General features: G+C 63.8%; 2 protein-coding genes across 2 annotated transcripts; both read right to left on the bottom strand.

Moving 5' to 3' along the window:
- Window positions 1-2,233: 2,233 nt before the first annotated feature.
- Window positions 2,234-6,724, bottom strand: LOC138101519 (M-phase inducer phosphatase 2-like). Its single transcript, XM_068999293.1, has 14 exons — window positions 6,609-6,724; window positions 6,247-6,374; window positions 5,819-5,870; window positions 5,580-5,621; window positions 5,217-5,253; window positions 4,979-5,077; window positions 4,419-4,904; window positions 4,037-4,210; window positions 3,820-3,915; window positions 3,409-3,471; window positions 3,206-3,304; window positions 2,755-2,888; window positions 2,555-2,666; window positions 2,234-2,368 (listed from the first exon to the last, which is right to left on the bottom strand). Exons 1-14 carry the CDS (start codon window positions 6,722-6,724, stop codon window positions 2,234-2,236), a joined length of 1,773 nt encoding a protein of 590 aa, XP_068855394.1.
- A 3,547-nt stretch (window positions 6,725-10,271) lies between these two features.
- LOC138101521 (M-phase inducer phosphatase 2-like) lies at window positions 10,272-14,762 on the bottom strand. Its single transcript, XM_068999295.1, has 14 exons — window positions 14,647-14,762; window positions 14,285-14,412; window positions 13,857-13,908; window positions 13,618-13,659; window positions 13,255-13,291; window positions 13,017-13,115; window positions 12,457-12,942; window positions 12,075-12,248; window positions 11,858-11,953; window positions 11,447-11,509; window positions 11,244-11,342; window positions 10,793-10,926; window positions 10,593-10,704; window positions 10,272-10,406 (listed from the first exon to the last, which is right to left on the bottom strand). The coding sequence occupies exons 1-14, from the start codon at window positions 14,760-14,762 to the stop codon at window positions 10,272-10,274; spliced, it is 1,773 nt and encodes a 590-aa protein (XP_068855396.1).
- Between the last annotated feature and the right edge of the window lie 2,752 nt (window positions 14,763-17,514).

The following is a 17,514-nucleotide window of genomic DNA, read 5'->3' as shown; positions in this document are numbered from 1 at the left end:
TTTGTTTTTGCCATTTTGTGCTGATGCCTTTTCCACTCTTAAAATCAAGAGTCATACATGGTTAGAAGGGGAAAAGGGATTTTACCTTGGTGTTCGTTTTTAAGGATTCTTAGGTGTACACGTCCAGGTCATATGCATCGAGATGCACCCCGCCGAGACTCTCTGTGTCCCCCTCTCCCCCAACATTGGGTATAACATTATAGGTTTTACTAATTAGCATAACTATCAAAGATTCCCCAATGAGAGGCTCAAGTGAGCCCCCCTCCCCAAGGAACCTTCCCCTGTTTGGTTCTATCTTGCTTTACAGAATGTGTTCTGGAGAGGACCTTGGGCTCTGGGGCACACTGATCCCTAGCTACGAAGCTTCTAAAATGTTTAGTCTCTTAGCTTGACAAGCAAGTCCAAGACTGTGGGGAAAAAGCACTAGGAATAGAGAAGTTGTAAAAGGGTATAACGGGTATAAAAGAAAAGGCAAAAATCTTCATGGCATCAGTGCAGTCCTCTGTTTTGCTCTTGTGACTTCTCATTGGCGTTGCTGTTTTCTGCTTGAGCTACTCAGCTGTGTGGCCTTCCTGGCACCCCAAAGTCCTCTGATTACTCACCCCCCCCCCAAGGTCTTCTTCAGTAGAGGACACACCTCTTTGCCCGTGTGTGTGCCAGTGCTCCTTGTCAGACTTTCAAACCAGGATTGTCCGTGAGGCAGGAGCTGATCCAGGAGCCCATTGGCAGTTTGGGATGGAGCAGGATGTGGATATGGGGCCAAGGAGGTGCAGGCGGGAGCCAGGGCAATTTTGGCCAGAGATGGATTCTCTGGTGGGGCACAAAGCAAAGCAAAGGCCAGGCCCAACACCCATAACCAGGCCCCTGTCACCTGGCTGGGGAAGGGAGGGCATGGAGAAGCCCCCCTGGGGCATCCAGGAGTGACTTCAGCTCATCAGGAACACAGGGAAGTGGAGGGGAGGATGGGTGCCCCAAGGGTGACTGAAGCACTTGGCACTGGGAGGCCACTTGCCCGAGAGAGAATGGGGGACCCTGGTGTTAAGGACACCCACCCCTTCAAGGTGCCACATCCCTCGGCCTCCCAGCGAGCCCTGTCCCCCAAAAAGGAATTGTGCCAGCCCTGGGGGTGCTGCAAAGGCCAGAAGAGCCCTCTACAAAGAGAGATAACACGGCTTTGGGGCTCCCAGGCAGGGCGGTGAGGTGTTAAAGCCCCGGGGCTCCTGATGAGCCCAGCCCCACTCAAGAGGGCTGTCATTACCGCGGGGGTCCCGTGGAGAGGGGGTGTAATCACTACAGGAGGATCTCAGAATTTGGGGGGTTGATGGTCCTGAGTGTCCTGATGAGCCCTGACCCCCAAAACGGGGCTGCCACAGTTCTGCGAGTCCTACTGAGCCCGGGCTCCCCTCAGCAACGGCTGTGCCAGCCCTGGGGGTGCTGCAAAGTTCAGGAGTCCCCCTAAGAAAAGACAGGATCCTGGCTGTGGGGGTCCCAGGGAGAGGGGTGCCATGTCACCACCCCAAGTGTCCCACGGGTCCTGCCTGCAAGCCCAGCATGCTCAGGAAAGAGGGTCCCGTGGAGGTCCGGGGCCATGCTGCTGCCAGCCCAGCACGCAGGAACAGCAGCCACGGGGCCAACGCTTGCCCACGTGTCCCTGGGGAAGTCACCACGCCCCACAAGGAAGCCAGCACCTCAGCCCTGTCCCCTGCCAGCAGCTGCCCCTGTCCCCAGACCCCCGGCAGAGCCCTCCAGCCCGGCCTGGCCATCCCACCAGCCCCGCATCGGGGGCTCCCACCCCTGCAGCAGCCTGGTGCGGGCAGCGAGAGCTCAGGACACGCCTTTGTTCTCCTGCAATCGGACTTTATTAACAGAGACTGCAGCGAACAATCCTAACAACGGAGACACTCAGAAATATTGATAACAACGAACACAAAACTATTCCTAACCGGAAACAAACACAAAAGTATTTAGAACAACAAACAAACGCAAAAATATTTATAACAACAAACAAACACAAAATATTTCGAACAACGAACAAAAAAATATTTGCAACAACGAACAAACACAAAAATATTTGCAACGAACAAACGCAAAACCGCTCTGAACAAAAACTACCACCCCAAAGCCATCGCAGCAAACCCGAGCGAGCAGGCGAGGCGCATCCGCAGCCAAGGGAAGCCTTCCTCCGTTCCCAGCTCCAGCGCTGCCCCGACGCGGCTGAGAGACCCCCGGGCGCTCACAGGTCCCGCCCGCGGCTGAAGAGCGCCCGCCGGCCGCGCTCGCGGAGCCGCCTCTGCCCGCGGAACTTGCGCAGCTCCTCCTTGAACGCGGAGTGCAGCATGGGCCGATAGTCCCGGGGCTCGCAGTGGCTCTGCAAGCCACGGACGGCTCCGTCAGCCCCCGCAGCACAGCAGCCGCCGGCCCTGCAGATCCCCGCCCGTGGCGGCGAGGATGCTCAGAGCCACAGCTGCCCCTCGCCACCGCCGTGTGCCCCCGCCACTTCTTCCCTCTCGGCGCCGACCGCCTGCCACCGAGGGGACACGGGGACGGCACTCACCGGGAACTGGAGGAAGAACTCCCGGTAGCCGCCCTTCAGCACGTACAGCTCGGGGTAGTGCAGCTGGGGGTACTCGTGGCAGCGGCGATCCCTCTCCCGCAGGAACTTGCACCTGTGCCACGGACAAAACGCGCGGCATCACCCCCGTGCCGGGATCCGCGGCTGGCAGAGCCCAGCGGGCCCCCCGGGCCATCACTCACATTTTGGGCCCCCGCTCAACAGAGAACTCGCAGTGGAAGATGACGATCACCCTCCTGCTGGAGTCCAGGGGCACGATGGGCTGCTCCAGCAGCGATTCCTCCACGTCCCGCTGCAGCGGCAGGTTGACAGCGCCCTGGCGAGGCAGAGAAGGCGCCTTTTCCCCCTCCGTGTCCCATTGCATTTTGTGCAGCGACTCAAGGACGCTGCCCCCAAGCCTCCCCCAGCAGCACCGTCACCCGCGGTCCTGGGACACCGTCACCCTCCTCCTTGCAGCTGCGAACCAGCCCTTCAGGGGGTGGCTCGGCACTGCCCAGGGGCTGCTCCACCCCACCGGGCGGCTCAGTGCCCTCCGGGGGGGCTGCTCGAGCCCTCGCCGTGGGCTCAGCACCTCCGAGGGTGCTTCGGACCCCGCCCTTCCTCCCGGCCCCAGGGCCACGAGGGGCTTCTGACCTTGACGTGGCCCCCCTCGTACTCGTAGGGATAGCGGCAGTCCACGACGAGGCTGCTCTCGATGCTGCTGCTGAAGTGCCCCGCCAGCACCGCCGCCAGCTGCGGGGGGAGCGCGTCACCAAAGGGGGGGACAGCCGGGGGACAGGGCGAGAGCAGGCAGGCAGCCCCTCGGGGGGGCCGGGGAGGGGCTGCAGCCCCCTTACCGTCTCAGGGGAGATGTACTTCAGGCCCGGCTCCTTGCCCTCCACCGTCGGCAGGAGGTGAGGCTGCAACAGACAGGCTCTGGGCTCAGCCCCATTCCAAGGACACCTCCCAGGCCTGCAACCTGTCGCCCCAGCCCACAAGCCCCCGAGCGGCCAGCTGTGCCCCCGCGGGAGGGCAAGGGCCACATAGACGGGGCTGTGCCACACGGCTGGAGCAGAGGAGCGGCCATGGGGCTCTTCATGCACCGCAGCGATGCTGCAGGCTGGCAAGTCACGGCCCCAAGGCCCCGTGGCCCCAGGCATGGGCCACCAGCTCGCTTTGGGCTCTCACAGCGCTGCGGGGCTCCAGCCATGCTCCCCGTTCCGAATGATGGGGGCACCCCCTCACCTGCCCCATCCTCGTGGCCCTACCTTGGAGAAATCCCCGATGAGCTCCTGGTCATCGTTGGCCAGCAGGTTCTCGAGCTCCTCACGCCGGGCGGAGCGGGAAGGCTCCAGCCACGCTCCCTGCCGAGGCACCAGCCAGAGACACCCCCAAATGTCAGCAGCGGCTCTGCCAGAGCCGGGCCGGGGCCCAGGCCCGCCAGGGACACGCTGGCTCTCAGCCCACACCTTCCCCAGCACCCACCGGCTCCAGCGACGCCTCCTGGCCAGGGCTGCCGGCCACCCTCCTCTGCCGCTTGGCCTCCACAGGGCTGTCGCTGTCCGAGGGCTGTCCCCGCTTCAGGACGGGCCTGGCGACACTGCCCGGCTCCGAGGGCGAGCGGGACAGCTGCCGGCACTGGCTGCGCTTCCCCGGCCGCTGTGGGGAGAGCCCGCGCTGCTGCCTGGCGCTCTGGCAAGCCCCAGCACCAGCAGGGCAGCGGCCGAGGCTCCCGCTCCCCGTGACCAAGACAAGCCCACAGTCTCTGGGCTGCTGCTGCTCACCAAGCAGCGGCCCCAGACGCCCCAGTGGAGACCCCAAGAGGGGATTGTGGGGCTCTGTCCACTTCCCAAAGGCTCCCACGTACCAGCTTTGCCTCCTCCTTGCTCATCACCGGCGTGCTCACCACGTTCTCCTTCTCCTGGGGCACGGTGGCATCGCTCTGCCAGGGCAGCAGCTGGGGAGACTTGGGGCACAGGCAGAGGAGATCGTGAAATGGGCACAAGTCCTGCCAGCTGCTTCCCAGCCGCAGGCAGGCACGGATCCCATAGGCGAGCTCCATCCACCACCTGCCGGTGCCTTCCAGCTTTGGAGACGCACGGGCTGTCCCCGTGACCCCCCGGCCCGGCCATCTCCCACCTCCGCAGCTCTCCAGGCCACGCGGGCAGCTCGGAGCGGCAGCTCCCACGCGTGCAGCCCCGGCATCACCCATCGCTGCTGCCCTCCCGAGCCCTCCAGCCTCTCTCACCAGCAGCTCTGATGCGGCCCAGGGGCTCTCGGCAAGGGGCTCCCTCCTGGCGGCCCCATGGCTCCGCTGGCCCGGCCTCGGCAGCTTCTTGGCCACAAAGCCCTCCTGCAGCGGGGGGGACACGGCGTCAGCACCCCTCTGTCCCCTCCCTGCCCCCCAGCTCTCGCTGCCCCCCTCACCTCATCCTCGGGCTCCCTGCGGCGCCGCCGCGCTCTGTCCCTGCGCTCCTGCAGCTGCGAGATGTCCTTCAGGACGCGGCTGCCGTCCCGCTGCCACGCCTGTGGGACAGCCAGCGGTGAGAGGTGCGCACCAGCCCTGCCCCCTCTCCTGCCTCCATCCTCCTCGTCCCGGCTCGCCCAGGGACTCGGCAGGATCCTGCCTCGCTCTGCTCAGCCCTGCGCAGCCTCCAGCACTCACCGGCAACGCGTGCATCCTCTGCCGAAGGAGCTTCCTGCTGCAAGAGCCGGCAGAGGAAAGGGTCAAATGACAGCAGGTGGCCTGGGCCGCTGAGTCCCACCCCTCTGCCATTGCCACCTCTGTCCCCCACGTGCTCAGGGCGGGGTGAGACGCCCCCCCCCCCCACCCGGGGCTGTCACAGCTCCCCAAAGGGACCTGGGGCAAAACCACCTCCAGGCACTGAGGAAACACCAACGGCCTGAGCGGGACCCCAGCAGGGGGAACGGGGACAGCCTGGCTTTTGGCTGTGGGACAGGGACAGCCTGGGCACGGGGACAGCCCGGCATTCATGTCCTGCGGCAGGGACAGAGCCCCTGCACTTACTCTTTGAGCGCTCTCCCGAACGCCGGCATCGTTCTCTGGGAGCTGTGGGGAGAGCAGAGATGGGGTCAGTGGCGGTGGCATCCACGTCGCCGCCCAAGCAGGCCAGCTTGCCACCGCCCAGGCACAGCCTGGGGCTCACAGCTGGCTGCACAGCCGCCAGCGAGGCTGAGAGCGGGCCCTGCTGCGCGGGGGAGGGACAGGGGGTGTCCCCGGGAGGACACGGGCATGGGGCCGCTCACTCTTCCTGCGCGGCCGCGGGCTTCTGCTGCGTGGGGAAGTCCGGCTCCAGTCCTGCGGGAACAAGGCACTGGGCTAGTAGCCCCGCTGCGGGGATCGGCCTCCTGCCCCCAGCCCGGGGCCCCGGGCACTTCGGGGCCGGGCACGGAGTCCCCCAGCAGGCGGGTGCCAACGGCCCTGCGAGCACCGCTGCCCATGGAATGTCGCGTGTCCCCCGGAGCAGGCTGTCACCGCAGCGCTTCCCGGCTGCGCCCCGGCCAGCGCAGCTCTAGGCTCCCGCCCATCCCTCCCCACCAGCTGCCCCGCCTCGAGCCCCTCGCCAGCCCCTCGGCCAAGCCCTCCCGCCACAGCCCTGTCCCCTTAGGCTAACACCCTCTGCAGGAGCCCAGGCCCGGGCAGCGCCCGGGGACGGAGCAGCCGCATCCCTCACCTGCATCCGGGGGCTGGCAAGAGAGCGAGTGGCGGCCACAGTCCGAGGCCAGCGGCTGCGGGGACGGCGTGTGCCACAGCCGCGGCAGGGGCAGCCCCCCGTGGCCCCGCTTCGGGGTGTCCCGGTGCCTGCGGGCGGTCAGGACGGGGCAGTGTCAGCGGCCCGCTTGGGCCTCGCCCCTTGTGGCCCTGCCGGGCCGGGGGCAGGAGCTGCAGCAGGGGATCCCCAAAGCGTGCCAGCCCCCTTTGGCACGGCCCCGCCGCCGAGCCCCGCGCGGAGCAGCCGTGTCCCGTCGGGGCAGTCCCGCGTGCGGCGGGCGGCCAAAGCCCCTCCCAGCCGCTGGCCCTCGGCCACCCCCTCACCTGGCGGGGCCCGCCGGGTCAGCCTTGTCCAGCGGCGTGAGCGGGGCCGTGCCCGGCGAGGGCAGCGGGGAGATGGCCGCCAGCCCGGGCAGCCCGCGGCCGCCGCACAGTGACATGGCCCGGGCAGGGAGCGAGCGAGCGAGCGACGATCGAGCTGCGGCAAGAGAGCGGCGCCAGGGGACAGGGGACAGGTGGCAAGAGATGGTAAGGAGTGGGAGGGGAAGAGAGCTAAGAGGTGAGAGGTGCTAAGAAGGGCCCAGAGGCGATAAGATGCGCTAAGTGGCGAAGAGAGGGGACGAGAGGTGCCAGGTGAGCCCCGGGCCGCTCCTGCTGCCAGGAACAGCACGAACAACAACAGCGGCGCCCGCAGCCAATGGCAAAGCGCAGCCGGCACGAGGCGACGGCGGCAGCCAATGAGAGGTGGCGCTGGGCGCGAGGGGACGGCGGCGGCCAATGAGAGCTGCGGAGGGCGCGTGGGGGCGGAGCCTGAGCCGAAGGGGCGGTTGATGGTCGAAAGGGGCGTGGCCAACGAGGAAAGGGGCGTGGCTAACGAGGAAAGGGGCGTGGCTAACGAGGAAAGGGGCGTGGCCAGCCCGGTCCCCGCGCCTGGCCTGGCCGGACCTTGGCACTGCAGGGGACACTCGGTCACCCCTGATGGCCCTCGAGTGTCACCTGCAGGGTAATAAAGTTATGACCTAACAGCACCCTGAGAACCAGGCCATGGCACTGAGTGCCACGTCCACTGTCGAGAAAGCAGGGTTGAAATCCTGCAGGTTGGGTTTTTATGGGTGGAGTTTCTGGTTTCTAATGGCACTTGTGAACAGCCTGCTTTGTTCACCTGCTGAAAACTTTTCTTTCTGTACCGGACTTCAAAGAAACCAAATCAGCTGGTTGTCACTTTTACTTAAGGGCACTTGATTTCTTTGCTCTTCAAACGTGCCCTCGACATGGAGTCCCTGGTGTTGATGTCCTCGGTGGTTCCAACCTGCCTCACTTTCCTCATGGATGTGCCAAAGCAGATGGAACTTTAGCGGAGCTAAAGACTGGGGGCAAAAAGAATCATAACCTAGAACTAATCCCAAAGGTGTTCGACTGGGCCTCCCTTTTCTCCCACCTGGAGATCAAAGCCGGCCAGGGAGTCCAAACCCACTTTGTGGGTGTTGGGAAGGCGCCCCGTTCCTTTGTGGAGGGCCAAGAGCTCTGACAGGAGCCTGCAGAAAGCACCACTTCCTCCTGCTCACAGTGAATTTCCGTGTATTTTTCTAGATACCTGTACTTCTATAGAAATCAGGAATTCTGAGAAAGCTGGGTGTCACGCCCGTGACCTTTGATGCTATTCAAGCACTGCCGACTGCTGCCCTGAAACATTTGAAGAGCTGCAAGGGGATTATTTGACAAAGAATAAAATTGCGGGTGATTTTAGGAAAGGTCTTTGTTTTTGCCATTTTGTGCTGATGCCTTTTCCACTCTTAAAATCAAGAGTCATACATGGTTAGAAGGGGAAAAGGGATTTTACCTTGGTGTTCGTTTTTAAGGATTCTTAGGTGTACACGTCCAGGTCATATGCATCGAGATGCACCCCGCCGAGACTCTCTGTGTCCCCCTCTCCCCCAACATTGGGTATAACATTATAGGTTTTACTAATTAGCATAACTATCAAAGATTCCCCAATGAGAGGCTCAAGTGAGCCCCCCTCCCCAAGGAACCTTCCCCTGTTTGGTTCTATCTTGCTTTACAGAATGTGTTCTGGAGAGGACCTTGGGCTCTGGGGCACACTGATCCCTAGCTACGAAGCTTCTAAAATGTTTAGTCTCTTAGCTTGACAAGCAAGTCCAAGACTGTGGGGAAAAAGCACTAGGAATAGAGAAGTTGTAAAAGGGTATAACGGGTATAAAAGAAAAGGCAAAAATCTTCATGGCATCAGTGCAGTCCTCTGTTTTGCTCTTGTGACTTCTCATTGGCGTTGCTGTTTTCTGCTTGAGCTACTCAGCTGTGTGGCCTTCCTGGCACCCCAAAGTCCTCTGATTACTCACCCCCCCCCAAGGTCTTCTTCAGTAGAGGACACGCCTCTTTGCCCGTGTGTGTGCCAGTGCTCCTTGTCAGACTTTCAAACCAGGATTGTCCGTGAGGCAGGAGCTGATCCAGGAGCCCATTGGCAGTTTGGGATGGAGCAGGATGTGGATATGGGGCCAAGGAGGTGCAGGCGGGAGCCAGGGCAATTTTGGCCAGAGATGGATTCTCTGGTGGGGCACAAAGCAAAGCAAAGGCCAGGCCCAACACCCATAACCAGGCCCCTGTCACCTGGCTGGGGAAGGGAGGGCATGGAGAAGCCCCCCTGGGGCATCCAGGAGTGACTTCAGCTCATCAGGAACACAGGGAAGTGGAGGGGAGGATGGGTGCCCCAAGGGTGACTGAAGCACTTGGCACTGGGAGGCCACTTGCCCGAGAGAGAATGGGGGACCCTGGTGTTAAGGACACCCACCCCTTCAAGGTGCCACATCCCTCGGCCTCCCAGCGAGCCCTGTCCCCCAAAAAGGAATTGTGCCAGCCCTGGGGGTGCTGCAAAGGCCAGAAGAGCCCTCTACAAAGAGAGATAACACGGCTTTGGGGCTCCCAGGCAGGGCGGTGAGGTGTTAAAGCCCCGGGGCTCCTGATGAGCCCAGCCCCACTCAAGAGGGCTGTCATTACCGCGGGGGTCCCGTGGAGAGGGGGTGTAATCACTACAGGAGGATCTCAGAATTTGGGGGGTTGATGGTCCTGAGTGTCCTGATGAGCCCTGACCCCCAAAACGGGGCTGCCACAGTTCTGCGAGTCCTACTGAGCCCGGGCTCCCCTCAGCAACGGCTGTGCCAGCCCTGGGGGTGCTGCAAAGTTCAGGAGTCCCCCTAAGAAAAGACAGGATCCTGGCTGTGGGGGTCCCAGGGAGAGGGGTGCCATGTCACCACCCCAAGTGTCCCACGGGTCCTGCCTGCAAGCCCAGCATGCTCAGGAAAGAGGGTCCCGTGGAGGTCCGGGGCCATGCTGCTGCCAGCCCAGCACGCAGGAACAGCAGCCACGGGGCCAACGCTTGCCCACGTGTCCCTGGGGAAGTCACCACGCCCCACAAGGAAGCCAGCACCTCAGCCCTGTCCCCTGCCAGCAGCTGCCCCTGTCCCCAGACCCCCGGCAGAGCCCTCCAGCCCGGCCTGGCCATCCCACCAGCCCCGCATCGGGGGCTCCCACCCCTGCAGCAGCCTGGTGCGGGCAGCGAGAGCTCAGGACACGCCTTTGTTCTCCTGCAATCGGACTTTATTAACAGAGACTGCAGCGAACAATCCTAACAACGGAGACACTCAGAAATATTGATAACAACGAACACAAAACTATTCCTAACCGGAAACAAACACAAAAGTATTTAGAACAACAAACAAACGCAAAAATATTTATAACAACAAACAAACACAAAATATTTCGAACAACGAACAAAAAAATATTTGCAACAACGAACAAACACAAAAATATTTGCAACGAACAAACGCAAAACCGCTCTGAACAAAAACTACCACCCCAAAGCCATCGCAGCAAACCCGAGCGAGCAGGCGAGGCGCATCCGCAGCCAAGGGAAGCCTTCCTCCGTTCCCAGCTCCAGCGCTGCCCCGACGCGGCTGAGAGACCCCCGGGCGCTCACAGGTCCCGCCCGCGGCTGAAGAGCGCCCGCCGGCCGCGCTCGCGGAGCCGCCTCTGCCCGCGGAACTTGCGCAGCTCCTCCTTGAACGCGGAGTGCAGCATGGGCCGATAGTCCCGGGGCTCGCAGTGGCTCTGCAAGCCACGGACGGCTCCGTCAGCCCCCGCAGCACAGCAGCCGCCGGCCCTGCAGATCCCCGCCCGTGGCGGCGAGGATGCTCAGAGCCACAGCTGCCCCTCGCCACCGCCGTGTGCCCCCGCCACTTCTTCCCTCTCGGCGCCGACCGCCTGCCACCGAGGGGACACGGGGACGGCACTCACCGGGAACTGGAGGAAGAACTCCCGGTAGCCGCCCTTCAGCACGTACAGCTCGGGGTAGTGCAGCTGGGGGTACTCGTGGCAGCGGCGATCCCTCTCCCGCAGGAACTTGCACCTGTGCCACGGACAAAACGCGCGGCATCACCCCCGTGCCGGGATCCGCGGCTGGCAGAGCCCAGCGGGCCCCCCGGGCCATCACTCACATTTTGGGCCCCCGCTCAACAGAGAACTCGCAGTGGAAGATGACGATCACCCTCCTGCTGGAGTCCAGGGGCACGATGGGCTGCTCCAGCAGCGATTCCTCCACGTCCCGCTGCAGCGGCAGGTTGACAGCGCCCTGGCGAGGCAGAGAAGGCGCCTTTTCCCCCTCCGTGTCCCATTGCATTTTGTGCAGCGACTCAAGGACGCTGCCCCCAAGCCTCCCCCAGCAGCACCGTCACCCGCGGTCCTGGGACACCGTCACCCTCCTCCTTGCAGCTGCGAACCAGCCCTTCAGGGGGTGGCTCGGCACTGCCCAGGGGCTGCTCCACCCCACCGGGCGGCTCAGTGCCCTCCGGGGGGGCTGCTCGAGCCCTCGCCGTGGGCTCAGCACCTCCGAGGGTGCTTCGGACCCCGCCCTTCCTCCCGGCCCCAGGGCCACGAGGGGCTTCTGACCTTGACGTGGCCCCCCTCGTACTCGTAGGGATAGCGGCAGTCCACGACGAGGCTGCTCTCGATGCTGCTGCTGAAGTGCCCCGCCAGCACCGCCGCCAGCTGCGGGGGGAGCGCGTCACCAAAGGGGGGGACAGCCGGGGGACAGGGCGAGAGCAGGCAGGCAGCCCCTCGGGGGGGCCGGGGAGGGGCTGCAGCCCCCTTACCGTCTCAGGGGAGATGTACTTCAGGCCCGGCTCCTTGCCCTCCACCGTCGGCAGGAGGTGAGGCTGCAACAGACAGGCTCTGGGCTCAGCCCCATTCCAAGGACACCTCCCAGGCCTGCAACCTGTCGCCCCAGCCCACAAGCCCCCGAGCGGCCAGCTGTGCCCCCGCGGGAGGGCAAGGGCCACATAGACGGGGCTGTGCCACACGGCTGGAGCAGAGGAGCGGCCATGGGGCTCTTCATGCACCGCAGCGATGCTGCAGGCTGGCAAGTCACGGCCCCAAGGCCCCGTGGCCCCAGGCATGGGCCACCAGCTCGCTTTGGGCTCTCACAGCGCTGCGGGGCTCCAGCCATGCTCCCCGTTCCGAATGATGGGGGCACCCCCTCACCTGCCCCATCCTCGTGGCCCTACCTTGGAGAAATCCCCGATGAGCTCCTGGTCATCGTTGGCCAGCAGGTTCTCGAGCTCCTCACGCCGGGCGGAGCGGGAAGGCTCCAGCCACGCTCCCTGCCGAGGCACCAGCCAGAGACACCCCCAAATGTCAGCAGCGGCTCTGCCAGAGCCGGGCCGGGGCCCAGGCCCGCCAGGGACACGCTGGCTCTCAGCCCACACCTTCCCCAGCACCCACCGGCTCCAGCGACGCCTCCTGGCCAGGGCTGCCGGCCACCCTCCTCTGCCGCTTGGCCTCCACAGGGCTGTCGCTGTCCGAGGGCTGTCCCCGCTTCAGGACGGGCCTGGCGACACTGCCCGGCTCCGAGGGCGAGCGGGACAGCTGCCGGCACTGGCTGCGCTTCCCCGGCCGCTGTGGGGAGAGCCCGCGCTGCTGCCTGGCGCTCTGGCAAGCCCCAGCACCAGCAGGGCAGCGGCCGAGGCTCCCGCTCCCCGTGACCAAGACAAGCCCACAGTCTCTGGGCTGCTGCTGCTCACCAAGCAGCGGCCCCAGACGCCCCAGTGGAGACCCCAAGAGGGGATTGTGGGGCTCTGTCCACTTCCCAAAGGCTCCCACGTACCAGCTTTGCCTCCTCCTTGCTCATCACCGGCGTGCTCACCACGTTCTCCTTCTCCTGGGGCACGGTGGCATCGCTCTGCCAGGGCAGCAGCTGGGGAGACTTGGGGCACAGGCAGAGGAGATCGTGAAATGGGCACAAGTCCTGCCAGCTGCTTCCCAGCCGCAGGCAGGCACGGATCCCATAGGCGAGCTCCATCCACCACCTGCCGGTGCCTTCCAGCTTTGGAGACGCACGGGCTGTCCCCGTGACCCCCCGGCCCGGCCATCTCCCACCTCCGCAGCTCTCCAGGCCACGCGGGCAGCTCGGAGCGGCAGCTCCCACGCGTGCAGCCCCGGCATCACCCATCGCTGCTGCCCTCCCGAGCCCTCCAGCCTCTCTCACCAGCAGCTCTGATGCGGCCCAGGGGCTCTCGGCAAGGGGCTCCCTCCTGGCGGCCCCATGGCTCCGCTGGCCCGGCCTCGGCAGCTTCTTGGCCACAAAGCCCTCCTGCAGCGGGGGGGACACGGCGTCAGCACCCCTCTGTCCCCTCCCTGCCCCCCAGCTCTCGCTGCCCCCCTCACCTCATCCTCGGGCTCCCTGCGGCGCCGCCGCGCTCTGTCCCTGCGCTCCTGCAGCTGCGAGATGTCCTTCAGGACGCGGCTGCCGTCCCGCTGCCACGCCTGTGGGACAGCCAGCGGTGAGAGGTGCGCACCAGCCCTGCCCCCTCTCCTGCCTCCATCCTCCTCGTCCCGGCTCGCCCAGGGACTCGGCAGGATCCTGCCTCGCTCTGCTCAGCCCTGCGCAGCCTCCAGCACTCACCGGCAACGCGTGCATCCTCTGCCGAAGGAGCTTCCTGCTGCAAGAGCCGGCAGAGGAAAGGGTCAAATGACAGCAGGTGGCCTGGGCCGCTGAGTCCCACCCCTCTGCCATTGCCACCTCTGTCCCCCACGTGCTCAGGGCGGGGTGAGACGCCCTCCCCCCCCACCCGGGGCTGTCACAGCTCCCCAAAGGGACCTGGGGCAAAACCACCTCCAGGCACTGAGGAAACACCAACGGCCTGAGCGGGACCCCAGCAGGGGGAACGGGGACAGCCTGGCTTTTGGCTGTGGGACAGGGACAGCCTGGGCACGGGGACAGCCCGGCATTCATGTCCTGCGGCAGGGACAGAGCCCCTGCACTTACTCTTTGAGCGCTCTCCCGAACGCCGGCATCGTTCTCTGGGAGCTGTGGGGAGAGCAGAGATGGGGTCAGTGGCGGTGGCATCCACGTCGCCGCCCAAGCAGGCCAGCTTGCCACCGCCCAGGCACAGCCTGGGGCTCACAGCTGGCTGCACAGCCGCCAGCGAGGCTGAGAGCGGGCCCTGCTGCGCGGGGGAGGGACAGGGGGTGTCCCCGGGAGGACACGGGCATGGGGCCGCTCACTCTTCCTGCGCGGCCGCGGGCTTCTGCTGCGTGGGGAAGTCCGGCTCCAGTCCTGCGGGAACAAGGCACTGGGCTAGTAGCCCCGCTGCGGGGATCGGCCTCCTGCCCCCAGCCCGGGGCCCCGGGCACTTCGGGGCCGGGCACGGAGTCCCCCAGCAGGCGGGTGCCAACGGCCCTGCGAGCACCGCTGCCCATGGAATGTCGCGTGTCCCCCGGAGCAGGCTGTCACCGCAGCGCTTCCCGGCTGCGCCCCGGCCAGCGCAGCTCTAGGCTCCCGCCCATCCCTCCCCACCAGCTGCCCCGCCTCGAGCCCCTCGCCAGCCCCTCGGCCAAGCCCTCCCGCCACAGCCCTGTCCCCTTAGGCTAACACCCTCTGCAGGAGCCCAGGCCCGGGCAGCGCCCGGGGACGGAGCAGCCGCATCCCTCACCTGCATCCGGGGGCTGGCAAGAGAGCGAGTGGCGGCCACAGTCCGAGGCCAGCGGCTGCGGGGACGGCGTGTGCCACAGCCGCGGCAGGGGCAGCCCCCCGTGGCCCCGCTTCGGGGTGTCCCGGTGCCTGCGGGCGGTCAGGACGGGGCAGTGTCAGCGGCCCGCTTGGGCCTCGCCCCTTGTGGCCCTGCCGGGCCGGGGGCAGGAGCTGCAGCAGGGGATCCCCAAAGCGTGCCAGCCCCCTTTGGCACGGCCCCGCCGCCGAGCCCCGCGCGGAGCAGCCGTGTCCCGTCGGGGCAGTCCCGCGTGCGGCGGGCGGCCAAAGCCCCTCCCAGCCGCTGGCCCTCGGCCACCCCCTCACCTGGCGGGGCCCGCCGGGTCAGCCTTGTCCAGCGGCGTGAGCGGGGCCGTGCCCGGCGAGGGCAGCGGGGAGATGGCCGCCAGCCCGGGCAGCCCGCGGCCGCCGCACAGTGACATGGCCCGGGCAGGGAGCGAGCGAGCGAGCGACGATCGAGCTGCGGCAAGAGAGCGGCGCCAGGGGACAGGGGACAGGTGGCAAGAGATGGTAAGGAGTGGGAGGGGAAGAGAGCTAAGAGGTGAGAGGTGCTAAGAAGGGCCCAGAGGCGATAAGATGCGCTAAGTGGCGAAGAGAGGGGACGAGAGGTGCCAGGTGAGCCCCGGGCCGCTCCTGCTGCCAGGAACAGCACGAACAACAACAGCGGCGCCCGCAGCCAATGGCAAAGCGCAGCCGGCACGAGGCGACGGCGGCAGCCAATGAGAGGTGGCGCTGGGCGCGAGGGGACGGCGGCGGCCAATGAGAGCTGCGGAGGGCGCGTGGGGGCGGAGCCTGAGCCGAAGGGGCGGTTGATGGTCGAAAGGGGCGTGGCCAACGAGGAAAGGGGCGTGGCCAACGAGGAAAGGGGCGTGGCCAGCCCGGTCCCCGCGCCTGGCCTGGCCGGACCTTGGCACTGCAGGGGACACTCGGTCACCCCTGATGGCCCTCGAGTGTCACCTGCAGGGTAATAAAGTTATGACCTAACAGCACCCTGAGAACCAGGCCATGGCACTGAGTGCCACGTCCACTGTCGAGAAAGCAGGGTTGAAATCCTGCAGGTTGGGTTTTTATGGGTGGAGTTTCTGGTTTCTAATGGCACTTGTGAACAGCCTGCTTTGTTCACCTGCTGAAAACTTTTCTTTCTGTACCGGACTTCAAAGAAACCAAATCAGCTGGTTGTCACTTTTACTTAAGGGCACTTGATTTCTTTGCTCTTCAAACGTGCCCTCGACATGGAGTCCCTGGTGTTGATGTCCTCGGTGGTTCCAACCTGCCTCACTTTCCTCATGGATGTGCCAAAGCAGATGGAACTTTAGCGGAGCTAAAGACTGGGGGCAAAAAGAATCATAACCTAGAACTAATCCCAAAGGTGTTCGACTGGGCCTCCCTTTTCTCCCACCTGGAGATCAAAGCCGGCCAGGGAGTCCAAACCCACTTTGTGGGTGTTGGGAAGGCGCCCCGTTCCTTTGTGGAGGGCCAAGAGCTCTGACAGGAGCCTGCAGAAAGCACCACTTCCTCCTGCTCACGGTGAATTTCCGTGTATTTTTCTAGATACCTGTACTTCTATAGAAATCAGGAATTCTGAGAAAGCTGGGTGTCACGCCCGTGACCTTTGATGCTATTCAAGCACTGCCGACTGCTGCCCTGAAACATTTGAAGAGCTGCAAGGGGATTATTTGACAAAGAATAAAATTGCGGGTGATTTTAGGAAAGGTCTTTGTTTTTGCCATTTTGTGCTGATGCCTTTTCCACTCTTAAAATCAAGAGTCATACATGGTTAGAAGGGGAAAAGGGATTTTACCTTGGTGTTCGTTTTTAAGGATTCTTAGGTGTACACGTCCAGGTCATATGCATCGAGATGCACCCCGCCGAGACTCTCTGTGTCCCCCTCTCCCCCAACATTGGGTATAACATTATAGGTTTTACTAATTAGCATAACTATCAAAGATTCCCCAATGAGAGGCTCAAGTGAGCCCCCCTCCCCAAGGAACCTTCCCCTGTTTGGTTCTATCTTGCTTTACAGAATGTGTTCTGGAGAGGACCTTGGGCTCTGGGGCACACTGATCCCTAGCTACGAAGCTTCTAAAATGTTTAGTCTCTTAGCTTGACAAGCAAGTCCAAGACTGTGGGGAAAAAGCACTAGGAACAGAGAAGTTGTAAAAGGGTATAACGGGTATAAAAGAAAAGGCAAAAATCTTCATGGCATCAGTGCAGTCCTCTGTTTTGCTCTTGTGACTTCTCATTGGCGTTGCTGTTTTCTGCTTGAGCTACTCAGCTGTGTGGCCTTCCTGGCACCCCAAAGTCCTCTGATTACTCACCCCCCCCCAAGGTCTTCTTCAGTAGAGGACACGCCTCTTTGCCCGTGTGTGTGCCAGTGCTCCTTGTCAGACTTTCAAACCAGGATTGTCCGTGAGGCAGGAGCTGATCCAGGAGCCCATTGGCAGTTTGGGATGGAGCAGGATGTGGATATGGGGCCAAGGAGGTGCAGGCGGGAGCCAGGGCAATTTTGGCCAGAGATGGATTCTCTGGTGGGGCACAAAGCAAAGCAAAGGCCAGGCCCAACACCCATAACCAGGCCCCTGTCACCTGGCTGGGGAAGGGAGGGCATGGAGAAGCCCCCCTGGGGCATCCAGGAGTGACTTCAGCTCATCAGGAACACAGGGAAGTGGAGGGGAGGATGGGTGCCCCAAGGGTGACTGAAGCACTTGGCACTGGGAGGCCACTTGCCCGAGAGAGAATGGGGGACCCTGGTGTTAAGGACACCCACCCCTTCAAGGTGCCACATCCCTCGGCCTCCCAGCGAGCCCTGTCCCCCAAAAAGGAATTGTGCCAGCCCTGGGGGTGCTGCAAAGGCCAGAAGAGCCCTCTACAAAGAGAGATAACACGGCTTTGGGGCTCCCAGGCAGGGCGGTGAGGTGTTAAAGCCCCGGGGCTCCTGATGAGCCCAGCCCCACTCAAGAGGGCTGTCATTACCGCGGGGGTCCCGTGGAGAGGGGGTGTAATCACTACAGGAGGATCTCAGAATTTGGGGGGTTGATGGTCCTGAGTGTCCTGATGAGCCCTGACCCCCAAAACGGGGCTGCCACAGTTCTGCGAGTCCTACTGAGCCCGGGCTCCCCTCAGCAACGGCTGTGCCAGCCCTGGGGGTGCTGCAAAGTTCAGGAGTCCCCCTAA

Source organism: Aphelocoma coerulescens, unplaced genomic scaffold (assembly GCF_041296385.1).
Source record: "Aphelocoma coerulescens isolate FSJ_1873_10779 unplaced genomic scaffold, UR_Acoe_1.0 HiC_scaffold_315, whole genome shotgun sequence".
NCBI lineage: Eukaryota > Metazoa > Chordata > Aves > Passeriformes > Corvidae > Aphelocoma > Aphelocoma coerulescens.
The sequence above is the reverse complement of the archived record's forward strand: the minus strand, read 5'-3'. Positions and strand labels throughout refer to the sequence as shown.